Source organism: Myxine glutinosa, chromosome 3 (assembly GCF_964187855.1).
Source record: "Myxine glutinosa chromosome 3, kmMyxGlut1.1, whole genome shotgun sequence".
Lineage (NCBI taxonomy): Eukaryota > Metazoa > Chordata > Myxini > Myxiniformes > Myxinidae > Myxine > Myxine glutinosa.
Genome location: NC_136263.1, coordinates 74,444,721 through 74,466,231, shown reverse-complemented (window position 1 = coordinate 74,466,231; position 21,511 = coordinate 74,444,721). Strand labels below are relative to the sequence as shown.

The window sequence follows — 21,511 nt, the reverse complement described above, 5'->3', positions numbered from 1 at the left end:
TAACCATCGACTTATTGTACTTTAATACATCTCAATAATTCAACAACGAATTCCAAATATGTGATATCATAATCCTTGCAATTGTGATTTTATTGTATTCCTCTTTCGCAGAATGTGGCTGACATTAAGAAGCTGAAGTCAGTTGGAATCTGCACAGTCAAAGGCATTCAGATGGCAACAAAAAAGGCTTTGTGCAACATTAAAGGCATCTCTGAAGCAAAAGTAGACAAGATTAAGGAAGCAGTGTCCAAGATAATTGTAAGTGTCTGCAAACCACATCCGTTTATATCCGATTATATTGCAATGATGCAACCTGGTGTAATTCTACATTTCATGCGTAGGCCTCAAGTTATGATGGGATCCTTTGTCTGGCTTATGAAAAGACAAAAATAAATCTCGTGCAAACCGCAATGCTTGCAAAATCCCTAAAATAAATTGTTGACCTATGATGACCTCAAAAATAATTGGTGGTTGAATTCTATGACCTGATATGCAAATAGTCTTCAACTTTTAAGTTAATCGGATGAAAATTCACAATTTTAGAAATTTGGCCAATGTTGACCTTGTGACCAAGGTTGATCTAAAAAAAAATAGTTGGTGGTTGAATTCAGTTAGCTGATATGAAAATCCTATTCAAATTTCAAGTCAATCAGATGAAAATTGAGGATTTTAGAAGTTTGAAAAAAAGTGGTTGACCTTTGGCCTATGTTGACCTTTTGACCTCAAAAATATATAGGATTTTGTTGGACCACAAACTCTGCCATTTGGTTAAGTTTTGTGAAGATAAATTAAAAATTGTGACCTGTAGGCAATTATAAGTGAACGGACAGACAAAAAGTGACCACCATAAACAGGAGATATATGAACGGACGGACAGGCATCACGTTTCGTAACAATATAAAAGATAGATTACTTCCCTTGCAAGAAAGGAACACAAACACATCATTAAGCCTGCACAATGGCTGCCAACCTATGAATATTTTTTTTTACATACAGAGTCAAGCCTCCTGGAAGAGCTAGAATGCTGATCAGATCAGGAAGCAACAAGACAGAAAGAGAAAGAGAGGGATCAACAATGGGGTTGAAGGACAAAATAGAGGGAGACTTGGACAAATAATAGGCCTGGGGAGGACGTATGTGCTAGATAAGATGGATACAGAAGCAAAATTGTAGGAAGGAAAAACTGGAAATGTGGAATGGAAGGGGGGTGGGAGGTTTATGGGGGTAGAAAAGATCATGGTTGATGATCTGAGATGGTGGTGTATAGCTGTCTTGAAGACTTGGTGGGAAGAAAGAGATTGAAGAGCATGTGGAAGTTGGTTCCACAGGCGGGAAAAAAAGAGGAACGAAAGAGTGGATGTGAGCAGTGATTCTGGATTTTGGGAGTTTCACCCGAAGGGGCTTGATGGTGCACTGCATGCTCCCTGCAGAAACCTGGAGGGCACATAGCACAGAAAGAGCAGTGAGTGCAAGACCAGAAAGGTGGCGTTAGAAGACAGAGACCATCGACCTGTGCAATGGAAAAGTGATTGACCCATATACTCAGCTTTATTGCGGGAGATTCCAATCATCTTGAAGGTCTTGGTTTCCACGGCGTCAAGCTCAGCAAGGTGTGAGGCAGGGCCGCGAGTCCAGAGGGGAGAGCAGTACTTCAGCAAGCTGCGGATGAAAGCGTTGGAGGTGGATAGGAACTCAAGTGTGCCAAGAAAGGACTTTGGGCATCCGCAATCATGCAATCAGCGTCTGGCTTTGGAGGCCAACTTTGAAATGTGGTTTGCCCAAGAGAGTCATGGCTGATAGCAAGACCCAGGAGTTTGAGTTACTGAACTCCTTCAAGAGGATTGTTAAGAAAGTAGAGAGGAGGGTTTGGCAGACAGTCCTTCCGAGAGAGAGTGAGAGAGTGAGAGAGAGAGAGAGAGAGAGAGAGAGATTTGTCAGAAATGAAAGACTTTTTCCAAGTGTTTGACCAGCTTGTGATCATGTCAAACTCTGAAGACAGGGAAGAGGCTGCAGCCTACCTGTCTGAGGGATGTCACGGCAGAGGGTGGAATCATCAGCAAATAGATAAAGGGGATTTTCTAAGAGAGTTGGAGAGATCTTTGATGAAGAACATGAATAGGATGGGGCTTAGAACACTGCCTTGGGGCACTCCAGCCTTGACAGGGAGCTTGACAGTTGAATTAATTACTTTGAGAGCCACACGTTGGCTCCGAGATTGGAGGAAGTTAATAACCCAAAAGTGGAGTTGGCCATGGATGCCATGGACAGAGAGTTTGGAGAGCAAGGCAGGATGGCAGACTGTATTGAAAGCTCAATATATGTCCAAAGAACCAGCCCTGATCTCATGTCTGACATTAAGGGCCTCTATCCATGTAGAGTGATCTGGTATGAACCCGAATTGATGATCAGAATTTATGCCGTTGGAGAAAAGGAAGGATTTCATATCAACTGCCATGATGGATTCCATGACCTTGCTGAGCATTGGAAGCAAGCTAATTGGTCTGTATTTAAGGGGGTAAGTTTTTGCACTGTTAGTGGATTTCTGAGCAGATCGAAGATGATCTAGCACAAATGATCGTGTGAAAAGGGCAGAGAGAGGATGTGCAGAGCGGCAGAGCAGGTTTTTAGGGCACGTGAGCTGATGCCGCCTGGTCTAGTATCATGGTCAGAGTCGAGAGTTGAAAGAACCTTCTCTGGTGCAAAAGACACCGAGTCCAGGAGCAGTTGGATACGACGGGGAACGATGAGTATCGAGAGTGAGGGATTGGGGACACAATATTTGGAAGCAAAAACAAAATCGAGGCCTTCGGCCTTTTCACAAGCGGAGTCGGCTGTGGTGCCATTCGAAGAGATGTCAAAGGAGCATACACCAGACACGGACTTAACAAGGCACCACCAGGTTTTAAAGGAGGGAGACAAGTTTAAAAGTTCATTCTTGAGGTTGGACAGATATTGTTTTCTGGTTCTCCTGACAGTGGAAACACACTTGTTGAGTTTTTGGACCTGAGATTGCCTTCGGTCAGATTTGCCTTCCAGGAAGAGAAGACTAGTTTCTTCAGAGCAACTGCCTCACCACAGGATTCAATGTACAGGATTTGCCACTTTTTGTAACCTTTTTTTTTTTGTAATTTATTGTACTTTTAATATTCCAGCACCATGTTTCTTGTTTCCTTTTGAAACCTAACAATTCCACAAATATTGCTGGTTGTCTTCATCAGTGTTTTTCAGATGCTCTTGAAATTTTTCGATTCTTTTCAGATCTTTTAAGTTTCCAAACATTTATATGCAGCTTGAAGTCCTTGCTTTTCTTTTCATTTGTGATATAAAAATCTCCAACTATCAATCGATGCTTCGTCAAGCATTCTTCTCCGACTTTTGTTTTTACATTGCTTGCCTGTCTTTAAAAACTGCTTCACACTAATGGATAATCAATCTGTCTCTTACCCTGGTGTTGGCTTAACGGTTAACGTGGTTGGCTTAAGATCTTAGGATCTCGGGTTTGAGCCCCAAATAACACCAGGTGGGTTGACTCAGCCTGCCATCCTTCTGAGGTCAGCAAAATGAGTACCAGTGTGTGGGAAACAGGTGGCACTGCATCAGATATATATATATATTTTTTGTATACAAGATCGAGGCTCGTGAAAGAGCTAACATTAATCACAAAAAAGTCAAACCGACACATAAAACACAAAATAAGGGGAGCGGTAGGCAAGATGGCGAGAGAGGGGGAAGGACACAAACACAACATTTGAGAGCAGGGACATCGAGAGAACTGTGGGAGGGAGAGGGCTTGGGGGGAAGTGGGAGAGGTATAAAACAATATGGACACTGCAAGGACTTCCAGGACAGAAGTTAGAATTTCAAAAAAGTGTATCTGTGGTGAATTAGCGGGGGTAGAAAAGATCAAGGTTTTGGATGGGGGAAGATAAGAGATGGTGGTGAACAGCTGTTTTAAAAACCTGGAGGGAGGAGTGGGATTGAAGGGAGTGGGGGAGTTTGTTCCAGAGGCGGGAGAAAAGGGGAATGAAAGAGTGAAGGTGAGCAGAGAGCCTAGATTTTGGCAGTTTAACCAGAAGAGGGTTGCAGGCAGATCTTGTGCGACCTGTAGGAATATTTGGGGGACAGAGCACAGAGAGAGCTGGGGGAGCTAGGCAGGAGAAGAGTCTGTAGAAGACGGAAAGACCACCAACCTGCCTGCGGTGAGTGAGTAAAATGCCCTCGGAGATAGCTTCATCGCAGGAGATTCTAATAATTCTGAACGCTTTGGTTTCAACAGCGTGAAGACGAGCTAGGTGTGAGGCAGGAGCACCAGCCCAGAGGGGGGAACAGTATTCCATTGAGCTGCGGATGAAAGCCTTGCATGTGGTGAGGAGATCAGGTGTGCCAAGGAAGGACTTCGCACGACGGAGGATGCCCAGTCGGCGACTGGCTTTGGAGGCCAGCTTGGCAATGTGGTTTTCCCAAGAAAGATCATGGCAGATAGTGAGACCCAAAAGCTTAAGCGACAGAACTTCTTGGAGAGGATTGTTGAGAAAGTAGATGGGAGGGTTGTCCAGTCGGTCTTTTCGGAGAGACATAGTAACAGTGTGAGATCCTTTAAGTGTGAGATCCTGACAAATCCTTTAAGTCAGGATTTAAAGACATGTTCCACTTGTTTGACTAGTCTGTGATTTTGTCCAGGTCTGCAGAGAGTGAGGAGGCTGCAGACTGCCGATCTGAGGGATGAGGAATGGGGCGGCAGAGAGTGGAGTCATCAGCAAAGAGATAGAGAGGATTTTCCAGAGAGTCGGAGAGATCATTGATGAAGACCAGAAATAGCACAGGGCCCAGAACACTGCCTTGGGGAACTCCAGCCTGAACAGGAAGGGGAGATGAGAGAAATCCATTCAGGGCCACACGTTGACTACGACCAGAGAGGAAGTCCGCAAGCCATGCGTGGAGATTTCCATGGATACCATAGGAGGAGAGTTTGGTGAGCAGAGCTGGGTGCCAGACCGTATCGAAGGCACGTGATATGTCGAGGGAGCTCTGATTTCCTGTTTGGCATTGAAAATGCTGAAAATGGCTGATCATGGTATTTATTAATTTTTTTATGTTGAAGGCTCCAGGCATGGACTGTATAGGCCTCATCGAGGCCAGGCCTTAATAATAAACGAATAATGTTCAATAACCAAATGACTTTACCTCTGTCACTTTTTGGATAAATATTTCTGTGAAGAGAACAACCCTTACATAACCACTGCCCTTTTCATCACACCAGAAAATTATATATTTTTCTTCGTTGCAATCAATAAGCCTCATACTTTGTCCTTTCCTCCTCGTTTCTTGAAGACAACTGTAATGCGTAACATTTCCTTTGTCTGGTAAGGTTCCCTCTTTCGCCTCCGATCACCGTGTGTGCGTGTCGATGTCCGTGTGTTGATTCTGGGTGTGTCGAGAGTGCTGATACTGAGGTGTCGAGTACTAACTGCTCTGTTACTAACCCCCGGTCAGTCAGACTGATACTAACCCCCGGTCAGTTGACCAACATAGATGCTAACTGCTCTGACGTGGGCCGAGGCCTCCTCGATGGCACGCAGTGTTGACCCACAAACTGTCTGTGCACTTCACCGCACGACAAGCCACAATCTCAAATGAACTGACAACAAAGAAATACTCTGACGAGCTGAAAGGAAGTTTCATTTATATTTACCCTCGCCTGAGGAGAGGGTATTGCATTTGAGTCCGTTTGTCTGTCTGTTTGTCCGCACAGAATAAATATGATTTTCTCTGCAACAGTTGGTCCGATTGACAGGAATTTTTCACCATATGTGCAACTCCATCTGTAGAATTTTTTTATGATAATCATGACGTCATAGGTCACGTGGTTTGGCTGCCATCTTGTAAAAATCGAAAAACTTTGCACCTCTATATCTCCGAAAGCGCTGAATAGAAAAAATTGAGACATGGCTCATTGTAAAGAACTCTCCATGGGGAATAAAATATGTTAATTATGATGTCATAGGTGCCTCCATTATGACATAAAATTGACAAGTACAAAACTTCATCCGATCAAGATGAAATTTCTTGAGCATCATCAAGGAATAAATTAGTTCAGAAAAAAATAATGACGTCATCGATCACGTGGTTCGGCCGTCATATTTGTTTTAAAACAAAAGCCTTAAAAACCACAGAAAATACATCCTGGCGAGGGTTTGCAATCTCTGATTGCTCTTTCTTGTTTATATTTGATAACACTGTAGTTAACAACGGAAGAGATATGTCTCCTCGGCACGAGCATCAAATTCCATTTTCATTACTTAACCATGTGACTAAACTCGACCAATCAGCAGTGGATTGCAATGGGAACAATTCATTATTATAGACAAGGGTAAGATGGGTCAGTCTATTACAGATAAAACTAAAAAGGCACTTGGTGGAGCACACACCTCCGGCAGGCTGAACAGTTTATGTTTTGTATCCACTGATAGGCCGGATCTGGATCCGGACGTGAACCAAAATCTAATCGGCTTCTTCTTGTCACCCAAATCATCCACCAAGTTTTGTCAAACGTCGTCCACATTTTGAAATTTGCTATATATCATTTTTCGCCCTCTCACTCAATGGTGAAGAATCGCTTAAAATATTCTCTGATCCGGATCCACATTCAAATCTTCACCAAAATTGACTCAATTGATCCTCGTCACACATCCAACCTGTCCACCAAGTTTTGTACGAATCCGCCCACAACTTTGAGATATCCTGTTCACAAACAGGCAGACACACAGACAGGGGGGGGGCTTAAAACATAACCTCCATCCACCTTCGGTGGCAGAGGTAATAAGACAGGTCTCCACACAACAAATATCAACTCATCTTCTATTCAGTACTTGAACGACTTATCTACGACTTCCAGTGATTGTACCAATCCTATCGATAAAAATTGTTCTTTTTCCCCCCAATTTAAACGATTTAACTGGGATTCATGATGAATTTCAGACTGCTCACATTCATGTACTGTGCAATCATTTTTTCCTTGTCTATACAGCTCTTTTTATACAGGTTGTCCACCGTTCTCTTTGTCATAGGCAGGTGGACTTGTCCATGTGGTACTTTGGTTGGGCTGTACCACGCTCATGCTTTAGAACTGCTCTAGTTTGGGGGCTGGGGTTTCTATAACCCGATGCCCTTCCCGACACCAAACAAATTTTTTTTTCAAGAATTGTACTCTTAACCTGTACTGCAAAGCAGCAGGTGAGAGTGTGGTATTGCTTACCTTGCCTTGTGGTATTGTTTTTTTTAAACCTATACCACAAGCCTTCAATGACAGTGCAAAATGCTTTATTGTGGGGTCGTTATGAAAATTAAACCTCTCCCCCTTTTGGACCCCACCCCATCCCCCTCTTGGGCAGACCTCCAGGGTTTTCATGTTATACACCTACTAGCAACGGTACCCGCCCTACAGGCGGGGCTTCAATTGGGAGGCCCAAATGAAAAGGCAAAATATCAGAAATTGAAGGCTTTTTTTATTTTAAACGATTTACGTTTTATTTTAAACGAATTTCAACAAAAGCCACATCACTGTTCATATCGGTAAATATTATGCCATCGTGTTTGGAAAAAATGGAAAATTGGAAAAATTGCAAAAAAATTGGGGAAAAAAATGGAAAAACAATATAGCTTATTTTACTCCAGGGGGTCCGAGGATTACCCACCCAAAATTCCGTTGCGATCGGTTCAGCCGTTTTGCGGTACCTGGGAACGGACAGACGGACGAACATTTGGTGAATTATAGGAAGATGCTTGAATGTTAAACCTCAAATTGAGGGGAAATTTTTTAAAGGTTTCATAAAACAAATCATATGACTTACATCATATCATATATCAATTATAAGCCCATATTAATGGTGGTGTCACTGATTAAATATCATGACCCATTTGATACATCTGAAGTTGTGGTCACAACATTACTTGAATAAAGAGCAAGCTTACTTTACAGGAGCCTGGATTCATCACAGCTCTGGAGTACAGCGAGAGGCGTCGCAACGTCTTCCATGTGTCAACTGGCAGCCTGGAGTTTGAGTATGTCCTTCAAAAATCCTTCGCCTGATTTAAATATCAACATAAAGCAAAAAGCTTTTGCTAAAAGGGGAAAAAACTGTAGCTGGGTCAGAAAGTAGCTGGGTAAAAAGCTCATGGAATAGCTTTCACATGCGTTCCAGGTGGGCTGGGAGGATGGCCTAGAGGTACGCACACTCACCTCTAAGCTGTCTAACCTGGGTTCCAATCATGACCCAGCTATAAACTGTCATTCTGGTGTTTCACAAGCAGCGCGATTCATCAATGTGTGTGCCGTCCCTCGGATGGACATTAAACTGGGCGTCTTGTCTGCCGGTATTGGCGGATGCTAAAGATCCCACGGTGTCCTTCACGAAGAGTAGGCGAGCTATCGCCAGCACCCTCGCCAAATTCCAAATTCCTGCCCTAACCCAGAGGACATTGCTTAAACAGCAGTGCTGTACCCTCAGCCAATGATGCTACCCCGCAGCCTTGTTGTGAAAGAAGAAGAATGCATTCGAAGCAGGACATGAACATGATGATGCATCAATGTACTTTAACATGAATTGCAAAGACTTGGGAGATACTGGACAAACCAATACAGTTTATGGGATTTAAACCTGGAATCCCAGTTTTGTGACGAGTGCTCAGAGAGGAACACCAATGAGGAAAATGAAAATTTTATTGAGATAAAATGTTATTGACCTGAACACTACTAATGTTGTTTTTGAAATATAACAGACTCTCATTAAAGCATACTTGAGACGAATTCCAATATGAATGCAACATTCATAAAATGAATACTGAAAGAAATTTCAAATGGATAATTGGAGATTTTCAAATGTGAGCTGTTTTACACAGCACACTCCACTCGGCCAATGTCCCAGACCGCATTGTGTATCCACTCAATGATCTGAATACATTCCTCCAAGCTCAGAAAATTGCAGCATATCTCACTCTATCATGCAAAGCGTTGTCTTGTTATCCTTCAAACACGTGTTTGTAACACAAAGCAAACGCACCTCAAAAAAGCACCAATGTTACGCCATACTCTGCAAGTACAGTACCACGTTTAGAACCACAAAATTGAACAAGTAGTCTGGTCCAGTGGGGATATACAGTGCCTATAGAAAGTCTACACCTCCTTTCAAAATGTTCACCTTTTGTTGCCTTATACCCTAAAATTAAAATGCATTACATCAGACTTTTCCACCTTTTCTTATATATTGTAACTCACAACTTCCAAGTGAAAATCATAATAAATGAAAAATGATTAGAAACGCAAAAGAAAATTAATTTAAAATGCAAAACTGGATTATCTTGGTTGGATAAGTATCCACCCCCATTATAATAGCAATTGTAAATTATCTGAGGTGCAACCAATGACCTTCACAATCACATACCAAGTTAATTGGCCTCCACCTGTGTTAAATTGTAGCAATTCTAATTATTTCAGAATAAAATCAGCTGATCCTGTAGGTTTCCTCTGCTGGGTTGTGCATTTCACAGCAAAGACTCAACCATGAGCACCAAGGAGCTTTCAAAAGACCTCCCGGATAAAGTTGTGGAAAGGCATGGACCAGGGGATGGGTATAAAATATTTCAAAGGCTTTGAATATCCCTTTGAGAACAGTCAAGACAATCATTAAAAAGTGGAAGGCGTATGGTATCACCAAGACCCTGCCTAGATCAGGCCGTCCCTCCAAATTGGATGACCAAGCAAGGTAGAGACTGATCAGAGAGGCCACCAAGAGGCCATTGGCAACTTTGAAAGAGCTACAGGTCTTTATGGCAAAGACGAGCACTCCATAAGTCTGGCCTGTACAGTAGGGTGGCAAGAAGGAAGCCATCACTTAAAAAATACCTTCATCGAGTCCCATTTGCAAAAAAACACTGAAGATTCTGAAACTATGTGGCAAAAAGTTTTGTGATCTGACGAAACCAAGATGGAACTTTTTGGCCTAAGTGGCACAAACCCAACACAGCACATCACATCACATCACCCAAAGAACACCATCGCTACTGTGAAGCATGGTGGTGGCAGCATCATGTTAAGGGGATGTTTCTCATCAGCAGAGACTGGAGCACTTGTCAGGATAGAAGGGAAAATGGATGGAGCAAAATACAGAAAAATCAGACATGAAAACCTGCTACCCTCTGCCAGAAAGCTAATATTGAGACGGAAGTTCACCTTTCAGCTTGACAACGACCCGGAGCACACAGCCAAAGCTACACTGGAGTGGCTAAGAAACAAAAAGATAAATGTCCTTGATTGGCCCAGTCAGAGCCCCGACCTAAATCGAATTGAAAATCTGTGGCATGACTTGAACATTGCTGTCCATCAACGCTCCCCACGAAACTTGACTGAGCTTGAACAGTTTCGCGCAGAATAATGGGAAAATATTGCCCAATCAAAGTGCGCAAAGTTGGTAGAGACCTATACCAACAGACTCACAGCTGTAATTGCTGTCAAAGGTGCTTCCACCAAGTATTAACTCAGGGGGGTGGACACTCATCCAATCAAGATATTAGTTTTGTATTTTAATTAATTTTCTGAAATTTGTGGAATTTGTTTTTCACTTGGAAGTTGTTGGTTATGATGTGTAAATAAAGGTGGAAAAGTCTGATTTAATGCATTTTAATTCCAGGCGATAAGGCAACAAAAGGTGAAAATTTTGAAAGGGGGTGTGGACTTTCTATAAGCACTATATATGTGCATGTAGCAATTTCCTCCATGAGCCCAAGATAAATGTTTTTTTTTTTAAACACATTTTGTACTTTTTTTTTTTAAGACAAGCTTTTTGTAGAAGACATTCGTTCATCTTAAAGGATCTGCTGTACACCCAAAGGAAACACTGGCTTTAGGTAATATGAATAAAGCAGATACAAGTCATGTTGCCACACCTCATTTTCATGTTACTTAGCCTAAATAACGGGGCACCAATACAATTGATATAATAGAGGGCAATCAATTTCACCATTTCCTGTTAGCCAACAAAAAATAAAATAAAATCACTTTGTACCAAGTACAGTACCTTTTCCTCTAACTATTTTTGTCATTTTGTACAGTAAAATTTAGCATTATTATTGTCTCTATTTTTATTCAATTTTCCTTTCACCACAGCAAACTTCTGGGAGGAGGAATCGAAAGTATGGCAATTACAGAGGCATTTGGAGGTGAGGGATTTTCAAATACAAATATGATAAAATGAATGAAATAAAGTACAGTATAACCTATTTTTTATGCTTACAGAGTTCAGAACTGGAAAAACCCAACTGGCCCATACACTATGCGGTATGTGAAAATGTAGGATGTTTGCATCAAAGCATACTTTTATTTCCGGTGCAAATTGCAATTGACATTTGTCTCTGACAGTCACAGCGCAGCTGCCAGGTTCAGAGAGTTACACAGGAGGCAAGGTCATCCTCATCGACACCGAAAACACTTTGTATCCTTTGTTTAATAGAATGCTAATGTTCTCAAATCAAAGGCTTATATAAGAGATCAAGCTACAAAATATCCTGAGGGCAATGTGACAGCAGTGCATAGTTCAGTGCTGAAAGGTTATTGGACCTAAGTGAGCCAAGTCTGCTACCTGCCATCAGACCGTTGATCACCAAAGCCACCCGTGGCCTTACATGACAACTGGCATTTTAATGAATTTAACTTTTTTATGTTAAACAATTATTTCTTCCTTCTGACCAATCACCGTGTTTTACATTTTGCTATGTTCAATCACAGATTTAACGAGAACACTCGTGTCGTCATGACATCAACCGATATGCCTCCGCCCACATTTTTACATCATTATAATACTTGTACCAGGTTTACATTCAGCTGCTCTCAAGTCATCACATTTTTACCTGACATGACCTCTGACCTTTGACCTCTTCACCCCAAAATCTAATCAGCTAATCTTTATCATCATACATATCTGTACCAAGTTTGAATTGGATCCATTTAGCCATTCTCAAGTTATAAACCTATTACAGTCTTTGACCTTTGACCTATTGACGCCAAAATCGAATCGGTTAATCTTTACATCATTATACATAATTGTACCAAATTTGGTCAGAATCCCATGACTGGTTCACAAGTTATTGCGGCAACAGGATTTGTTTACCCAACATGACCTTTGACCTTGTGACCCCAAAATCTAGTCAGTTCGTCTTTACCTCTGTACGTATCTGCACCAAGTTTGACTAAGATCCCTTCAGCCGTTCTCAAGTTATCGCGGTAACAAAAACCTATCATGGATGGATGGACGGACAGCCGGACGGGCAACCTGAAAACATAATGTCTCTGGCGACTTTGTCGTGCAGGCATAAAAATAAAACGTCACATTAGCTAGACAAACATAGGGGCAATACCCCTGGCGCTCATCTGGTAGAATAAACAGTATATTGCACTGACAAAGTATTTTAAACCAATTGCAATGGTTGCTAGACGACAGGGCAGCATGCAGAATCATGACTTTAAACAAACAAACAAAAAAAATACTTATTTTGGGGGGCAACCCTCCCCCCTCCCCCCTCCAACCCCATATACCTTCTCAGACCCGAATTTTTCTAATGCCTTGAACAAACTTTGGTACATCACGGGTGGTGAAGGTTGTGATGAAGTTTCACCGAAACTGCGTGTGTAGTTTGAGGAAAAACCAAATACCTATTTTGGGGGTGAAACCTGGATCCACTTTGACCCACGGTAGATCCCCAAAGGGGCAGATTTTTTTTTCATGCTGTGAACAAACTTCGGTACATCACGGGTGATGAAGGTTGTGGTCAAGTTTCATCGAAATAGTGTGTGTAGTTTCAGAGGAAAAACCAAACATCTATTTTGGGGGGTCAAACCTGGATCCACTTTGACCCCCGGTAGATCCCCTTAGTGCCCGATATTTTTTTAATGCAGTGAACAAACTTTAGTCACAACACAACAATTATAATTTGTGCCAAATTTGGTCGCAATCCCATCAGCGGTTTCGGAGAAGAAGTTTCAAGTGTTTACTGACGGACGGACGGACGGACTGACAGACAGACAGACAGACGATGCGCAATCGCATAAGCTCTCCTGAACTTCGTTCCAGGTGAGCTAAAAATGAATGATGGAATTTTTTTTTAATGCCTCCACTGGAGGTTGTCTTGTCACCGGAGGCATTATGTTTTCGGGTTGTCTGGTTGTCCATCCATCATAAATTTTCGTTACCACGCTAACTTGAGAACGACTGAAGGGATCTAAGTCAAACTTGGTCCAGGTACAGTGCATTCAGAAAGTATTCAGACCCCTTCACTTTTTTCACATTTTGGTATGTTGCAACCTTATGCTGAAATCGTTTAAATTCATTTTTTCCCTCATCAATCTACACTCAATACCCCATAATGACAAAGAGAAAACAGGATTTTAGAAAGTTTTGCAAATTTATTAAAAATGAAAAACTGAAATATCACATTTACATAAGTATTCATACCCTTTGCTATGAATGAATGAATGAATGATCGTTTTAAGGCCATTTTCCTAGCTCAGGCGCCTCCCATTTCTCTTGATCATCTTTGAGATGTTTCTACAGTCTACACCTTGATTGGAGTCCACCTGTGGTAAATCCAATTGATTGGACATGATTTGGACAAGCACACACCTGTCTACATAAGGTCTCACAGCTGACAATGCATATCAGAGCAAAAACCAAGCCATGAGGTCGAAGGAACTGCCTGCAGAGCTCAGAGACAGGAGTGTCGAGACACAGATATGGGGAAGCCTACAAAAAAATCTCTGCTGCATTGAAGGTTCCCAAAGAGCACGGTGGCCTCCAAAATTCTTAAATGGAAGAAGTTTGGAACAACCAGGACTCTTCCTCGAGCTGGCCGCATGGCCAAACTGAGCAATCGGGGGAGAAGGGCCAAGAGAGAGGTGACCAAGAACCCGATGGTCACTCCGGCTGAGCTCCAGAGATCCTGTGTGGAGATGGGAGAAACTTCCAGATGGACAACCATCACTGCAACACTCCACCGATCTGGGCTTTATGGCAGAGTGGCCAGACGGAAGCCAAACAGTTCAATCTTGGTTTCATCAGACCACAGAATCTTGTTTCTCACAGTCTGAGAGTCCTTTAGGTGATTTTTTGCAAACTCCAAGTGGGCTTTCATGCGTCTTTCACTGAGGAGAGGCTACAAAACAAACTGGTCAGACTGGCAAAGGTATGCGCTCTACCGAGTGCCATTCAATTTTGTTATTATTGTTGTTGTTGCTGCTCCTGAAAAAAATTAAAATGCTCCTGCTGGTCTGGTCGCACAACACTATTAAAGTTATGCTTCCAATGAAAAGTTTTAAAGAGGCTGCTTTTGAAGATGAGAAAATAACTTGGGAAGTTGTATTTTTGAACAGGGTGCTAAAATTAGTTAAGAGTTCAGCAACATGTTATCAAAATACAAACAAATAAATATTAGACATATACAGTCACGTGAAAAAGTAAGTACACCCCATGTAAAGTTTTGACTTTTTCAACATATTTCAACATACAGCAATATGATCTTCATTTCAACAATATTGAAAGATAAAGTTGATATAATATAACAAATATCATGAAACATTTACATTTTGTAGTCCATTGTATAATTTAAATAAACATAAATGCAAATTTCGCATGTGGAAAAAGTAAATACACCCCTACATTTATCACTACTTCAAATACCTAAAATTAGAATCAGGTGCACCAGCTCAGGTGCAAATGATTCGAACATCGTTAGAGAGGATCTTGGAGGAACCTGTCTTATTTAAACCTCAGACATTTAGTTTGGTTCAGTCTTTGTTGTTGAAGTGTGCGGTGTCACCATGCCTAGAGCTCTCTGAGGCCTTCAGAAAGAAGGTTATAGATGCCTACGAGTCTGGGAAGGGATTTAAAAAGATCTCCAAACAATTTGAAATCAATCATTCGACTGTCCGGAAGATCATCTACAAGGTTAGAAGATTTCAAACAACTGCCAACTTGTTCAGGCCAGGCCGCCCCAGCAAATTCAGCCCGAGAGCAGACCGCAAGATGCTGAAAGAAGTCTCTAAGAACCCCAGAATGTCATCACGGGACCTGCAGGTAGCTCTTGCCACTGTTGATGTCAAAGTGCACGAGTCTACCATTAGAAAGAGGCTGCACAAATTTGATCTACATGGGAGGTGTGCCAGGAGGAAACCTTTGCTGTCCAGAAAGAACATCAGGGCAAGACTAAAGTTTGCCAATGAAATGGACTACAAGGCAAAGACCAGCACTTCTGGAACAATGTGCTCTGGACAGATGAGTCAAAGGTCGAGCTAATTGGCCACAGTACCAGAAGACATGTTTGGCGAAAACCAAAGACAGCATTTGACCACAAGAACCTGATACCAACTGTAAAGCATGATGGTGGAAATATTATGGTGTGGGGCAGCTTTGCTGCATCAGGGCCTGGGCAGCTCACCATCATAGAATCCACTATGAATTCTTCATTATAACAGAGGGTGCTTGAGGATAATGTGAGGCCGTCTGTCGGAAAGTTGAAGCTCAACCGAAGGTAGACCTTGCAACATGACAATGACCCTAAACATACCAGTAAATCCACCAAGGAATGGCTGAAAAGAAAGAAATGGAGGGTTCTGGAATGGCCAAGTCAAAACCTGGATCTAAATCCCATCGAGATGTTGTGGGGGGATTTGAAAAGAGCTGTGCATGCAAGAAACCCCTCAAACATCGCACAGCTGAAAGACTTCTGCATGGAGGAGTGGGCAAAAATTTATCCCAGTCGATGTCAGAGACTGGTCGACAGTTATAAGAAACGCCTACTTGAGGTTGTTTCTGCTAAAGGCGGCAATACCACCTATTAGAGCCAAGGGTGTACTTACTTTTTCCACATGCGAAATTTGCATTTATGTTTATTTAAATTACACAATGGACTACAAAATGTAAATGTTTCATGATATTTGTTATATTATATCACCTTCATCTATCAATATTGTTGAAATGCAGATCATATCGCTGTATGTTGAAATATGTTGAAAAAGTCAAAACTTTACATGGGGTGTACTTACTTTTTCACGTGACTGTAAAAGCCAACAAAACTGATCAGTCAAATGTACCATCATCCTTATAGAGCATCAATGCTGTCAAATTAGTTCCTGGACAAGGGTTATCCTGCTAATTTTGCTAGTCCAGTCAGTCAGTGCAGAGATTTACAAAACAATAGCTGGCTTAAGATTAGGGCACGTGAAAGAAGGATCCAACCATCCTTTGTCACCAACAGAAACCCTTTGTTGAATCTTTACTTTTGAGAATTCTCCAGATATAGCATTTTCTGCTTAGAACACTGTTATTAAGTGGTTCCTTACTTGTGTTGCAATGTTTTTCTGCTAATTCACCATTTTTATTCACTGAATATGTAGATTGTTGATGATAATTATTAGTACCTTTTCATTACTGGCAGATGTACACGTTATGTCAGACACTCATTCCGCATTGCACAAACTAAACAAGACCGATAGTCTAACAACGGTGTAGCCAGGCTTGTTTGATACTTTAGTTGAAGAGGATAGTATAACCTCGGTGGGAGATACCAGTTAGCAAACTAGAACGGCACTCAGTAGAGAGCATACCTCCGCCTAGTAGACCATATCACTCAATGGTGAAGCATCACTTTAAAAATTATACTAGCTGGATCTGGGTCCGGATCTTCACCAAAATTGAATCGATTCTTCCGTGTCACACACACAACCTGTCCAACAAGTTTCGTCCAAATCCATCATCTACCAAAGGTGAAGAATCGTTTAGAAAATTCTAGTAGCCGAATCAGAATCCGGATCTTCACCAAAATCTAATTATTTCATCCTTGTCACATACAGTCACGTGAAAAAGTAAGTACACCCCATGTAAAGTTTTGACTTTTTCAACATATTTCAACATACAGCTATGCTTTACAGTTGGTATCAGGTTCTTGTGATAAATGTGGTCTTTGGTTTTTGCCAAACATGTCTTCTGGTACTGTGGCCAAATAGCTCTACTTTTGACTCATCTGTCCAGAGCACATTGTTTCAATAGTGCTGGACTTGGCCTAGTGTTCATTGGCAAACTTTAGTCTCACCCTGATGTTCTTTCTGGACAGCAAAGGTTTCCTCCTGCCACACCTCCCATGAAGATCAAATTTGTGCAGCCTCTTTCTAATGGTGGACTCGTGCACTTTGACATCAACAGTGGCAAGAGCTACCTGTAGGTCCCGTGATGACATTCTGGGGTTCTTAGAGACTTCTTTCAGCATCTTGCGGTCTGCTCTTGGGCTGAACTTGCTGGGGCGGCCTGGCCTGAACAAGTTGGCAGTTGTTTGGAATCTTCTCCACTTGTAGATTATCTTCCGGACAGTCGAATGATTGATTTCAAATTGTTTGGAGATCTTTTTAAATCCCTTCCCAGACTCGTTGGCATCTCTAACCTTCTTTCTGAAGGCCTCAGAGAGCTCTTTTGATCTAGGCATGGTGACGCCACACACTTCAACAACAAAGGGCAAACCAAACTAAATGTCTGAGGTTTAAATAAGACAGGTTCCTCCAAGATCCTCTCTGACGATGTTCTAATCATTTGTACCTGAGCTGGTGCACCTGATTCTAATTTTAGGTCTTTGAAGTAGTGATAAATGTAGGGTGTACTTACTTTTTCCACATGCGAAATTTGCATTTATGTTTATTTAAATTATACAATAGACTACAAAATGTAAATGTTTCATGATATTTGTTATACTAGGGCATGCCCGTACTATATCTATATCTAAAATTATATCCCCCCCCTCTATTTACATGAAATGGTTTGGTCCAAAGCGAACGGCTTGCGAGTGGTGACAATCCCCCCCCCTCTATTTACATGCAATGGTTTGGTCCAAAGCGAACGGCTTCCGGAGTTTGGTAAAGAAATCGCCATCGCGTGCACAAACGCGCAGGAAAGCGAATGAATCGCAAATTCGTTTTTATTAGTTGTAAAACATAGTTTAACGCCAACATAGTTTGCAAACGTGAAATAAATGAATACGCTCTCAAATGTGCCATCCGAGGCAGCGTGTGCCCGCCACGTTCGGCACACGCGATCGTTCGCTGCTCTCTGATTGGTTGAATCGTTTTTTGGACATAGCTCGGTAAGTAATTGTCCGATTAATATGAAACCTTGAAAAGGCACATCCTCGGGTCCCCAGCAATATACCTGGCAAGTTAAAAGTATATCGGACCCGTGGTTGTCGAGAAACAGCGGTCACAGACAAACGTACAGACAGAGATTACTGGAATTATAGATAGATTATATCACCTTTATCTATCAATATTGTTGAAATGAAGATCAAATAGCTGTATGTTGAAAAGTCAAAACTTTACATGGGGTGTACTTACTTTTTCACGTGACTGTACGCTACATCTCTGCCAAATCTTGTCCGAATCTGTCCACAACTTTTTGAGATATCTTGTTCACAAACGGACAGACAGACAAACGGACAGACAGACAGAGACAGAGACAGGGGTGAAAACAACCTCCATCCACCTTTGGTGGCAGAGGTAATGTAAGTATTAATATTTTTTTGATTTCATGCATGGACAGCCGGTTTGTGAATGACTTGGGTAAAAAAAGTGTGAATGGCAAACAATAAGCCAATAAATTCCACATTCCTATGCCACCTTCAGTCGAACGTCAGGCATTGACAGCAGGTTCATGAATGAATTGGACAAAAAACGTACGCAGTCTGAATGTTGCTATATCCAATCAATGGCGAAACTGTAAATGAGGAATCCGCTAGTGTCATGGATGGACATTTCCATGACATTACGTCATTTGACATTTCCCTTACGTCATTTCCTCATCGTGCTTTTAACTCAATATCTCAATTTTCATTCCAAACAGCATCATTCCAATCACAGATGAATACTACAGTATTAATCTATCAAAAATAATGTTAAATCACGATTGTATTGAGATATTATCAAACGAGCAAACTATTATCAATTGTTCACTTCCGGATTCATGAGCAAGGTCCATGTCGATCACATTTCAAAATCATAATTGTATTGAGGAATTTCTGAAACCTCCTACCGATACCTTTCGACACCCACTGGGACCCCAAAACCTCCCACAGAAGGTTATTATATTTCCTTTTAGTAAAATATGCAACTTTAATGGTTACTAAATGCTGTCCCCATCATGTGACCAGATCCTCAGCTCTGATTGGTGAACGTTTGTGGGGACATACGGACAGACAAACACTGTTCTAGACGGCACTGCCCTACGGGCTACACCATAGAAATTAGCATCTCTTTGCAATGTTGACATGTCAGTGTCATACATAAAGAATCATCAAACCACCGTCTCCCATGCCAAAATAAACAGCCGATAAAACCATAGCCATATTGAATATTGTTGGCATTTCATTAAGTACATATGTAATAGATGTTTGCTCTTCCATGAGGCTAACTCCTGAAAAAAATTAAACAAAAGAAGTCATGTTGTTAACCTTAACCTTAAACCCTAATTTGATAAACAGCCGTCCCGATCGATTGCGGGACATTGCCATGCGCTTCAATGTCGATGCAGATGCTGTCTTGGACAATGTCTTGTATGCCAGAGCCTACACGAGTGAGTTTGTAATTTACATGATGATACAGCTTGCAAATACGAATTTATCATGGCTTGACCCTCATTAAATCACATCCGCATTTGTGTAGGTGAGCATCAAATGGAGATATTGGATTGTGCTGCTGCAAAATTCCATGAAGAGGGCGGAGTTTATAGAATTTTGGTAAATGCCCTGAACTGCAATTATGTACAGGCCTCGCCTGTCCTTGCATGGCAACTCACACAGACCATGTACAACACTTCCACCCTTAACACTTTAAAGGCCATATTTCAATATCACAGTCAGTGGTCCAACATCCAGTTGAGAATGGCTTGCAGTACACCAACTGCATTTTTATCTTGAGTTCTAATGTTTGACTTGTAGTACCCTTCAATTTGTGCAGATTATCGACTCCATCATGGCTCTTTTTCGGGTGGACTACAGCGGCCGTGGAGAACTGGCTGAAAGGCAACAGAAACTCGCTCAGATGCTCTCTCGCCTACAAAAAATCTCAGAAGGTGGATAATATATTCATGACAATTGACAATTTTTTTTCCTACACAAGTCAGTCAAACTCAATATCACAAACATAATGGCTGAAGAGCAGTCGGTAAGTGTTTGTTTTTTTTGGATAAATTTAGGCAAACAAGATCTACTGCAACACACCTTATAATAATGCCTCTTCTTTGTCTCCAGAATACAATGTCGCTGTTTTCATCACCAACCAAATGACAGCCGATCCAGGTGCAACCATGTCGTAAGTATATTACATATGTTTATATTATATACATTTGCAACTTAATGGAATCACCTGGTGTTGGCCTAATGGTTAGGGCGGCGGGCTTGGGAGCCTAAGGTCCCGAGTTCGAATCCCGTTGAATTAACACCAGGTGGGGTTGACTCAGCCTGTCATCCTTCCGAAGTCGGCAAAATGAGTACCAGATAACTAGTTATAGAGAGGCATTGCATCAGCGGCAGACGCGCCCACAGAAAAAATGATGCAATCAGCAGCCGGGTGGCTGCATACGAACCACCCACCACTTAATGGCACTTGTTGAATTACCTCATTCATATTTCGCAGATTTCAAGCAGATCCGAAGAAACCGATTGGAGGTCACATCCTTGCTCATGCTTCCACAACACGGATTAGTCTCAGAAAAGGCAGAGCAGAACTTCGCATTGCAAAAATCTTCGACAGGTAAATGCATACACTATTTGGAAGCAAGATAAATAAATACTAATGAGTCAATAACTGATGCAGTTCTGTGTTTCTATACTCCCTCCAGTCCTGACCTTCCAGAGAATGAAACAACATTTGCAATCTCAGGTGGTGGAATAACTGACGCCAAGGAGTGAAGACGAACACGAGTTTGTTTTGCCATTTGAAAGCACAGTCCTTGTGAACACAATGATATTTATTTGGCTTTTGAAAAACAATGTTTACAACCGACAAAATATTTTCCTTCTTTAAATAAACTGAAACATACAAAGCAAGTGCAAGAAAAGCAAGTCAGAAATTTCTTTACAAGATATACAAATTTACACCTTCAAAACAGCTCTGTTGAAAGGCAGAGCTTGTTAAACATCTAGTCTAACTGAGGGTGCTTCCTTATCCCTGCACACATTAAAATGAGGACAAACAACTACATTTCAACCTGCAACTTCTTAAGGTTTGAAAAACGTAAAAGACGATTGTCTAAAGCTGCTCAATTCGAATGCCGTGTGCTCTGAACCTATAAAGACATGTGTAGTCAGGATTCCCCCAATTACTGAGAATTCTCAGCTCAATGATCTGGTATGGAGGAATGTTAATGACCTGAAAAGGGGGCCTGAGAATTAGTCATGGTCAAACATTGCGATTTAAATCAATAAAAAGTGA

At 41.6% G+C, this 21,511-nt stretch overlaps 2 protein-coding genes across 12 annotated transcripts in view; one reads left to right on the top strand and one right to left on the bottom strand.

The window, feature by feature from the left end:
* Positions 1-96: 96 nt before the first annotated feature.
* Positions 97-21,126, top strand: DMC1 (DNA meiotic recombinase 1; the record flags this gene model as incomplete). Its single annotated transcript, XM_068110600.2, has 11 exons — positions 97-258; positions 7,979-8,061; positions 11,162-11,214; positions 11,291-11,332; positions 11,414-11,486; positions 19,561-19,652; positions 19,742-19,815; positions 20,036-20,150; positions 20,329-20,389; positions 20,714-20,830; positions 20,919-21,126. Coding segments are annotated over 11 exons (942 nt in total), but the record flags the coding sequence as incomplete, so codon positions are not given.
* LOC137423431 (SUN domain-containing protein 1) overlaps positions 21,030-21,511 on the bottom strand; it is a 90,337-nt gene continuing 89,855 nt past the window's right edge. For all 11 annotated transcript variants that reach the window (XM_078774205.1, XM_078774203.1, XM_078774208.1 and 8 more), the window contains one exon: positions 21,030-21,448. In XM_078774205.1, the coding sequence (XP_078630331.1) occupies positions 21,329-21,448 (120 nt within the window). In that variant the 3' untranslated portion in view covers positions 21,030-21,328. The remainder of the gene's footprint in view (positions 21,449-21,511) is intronic.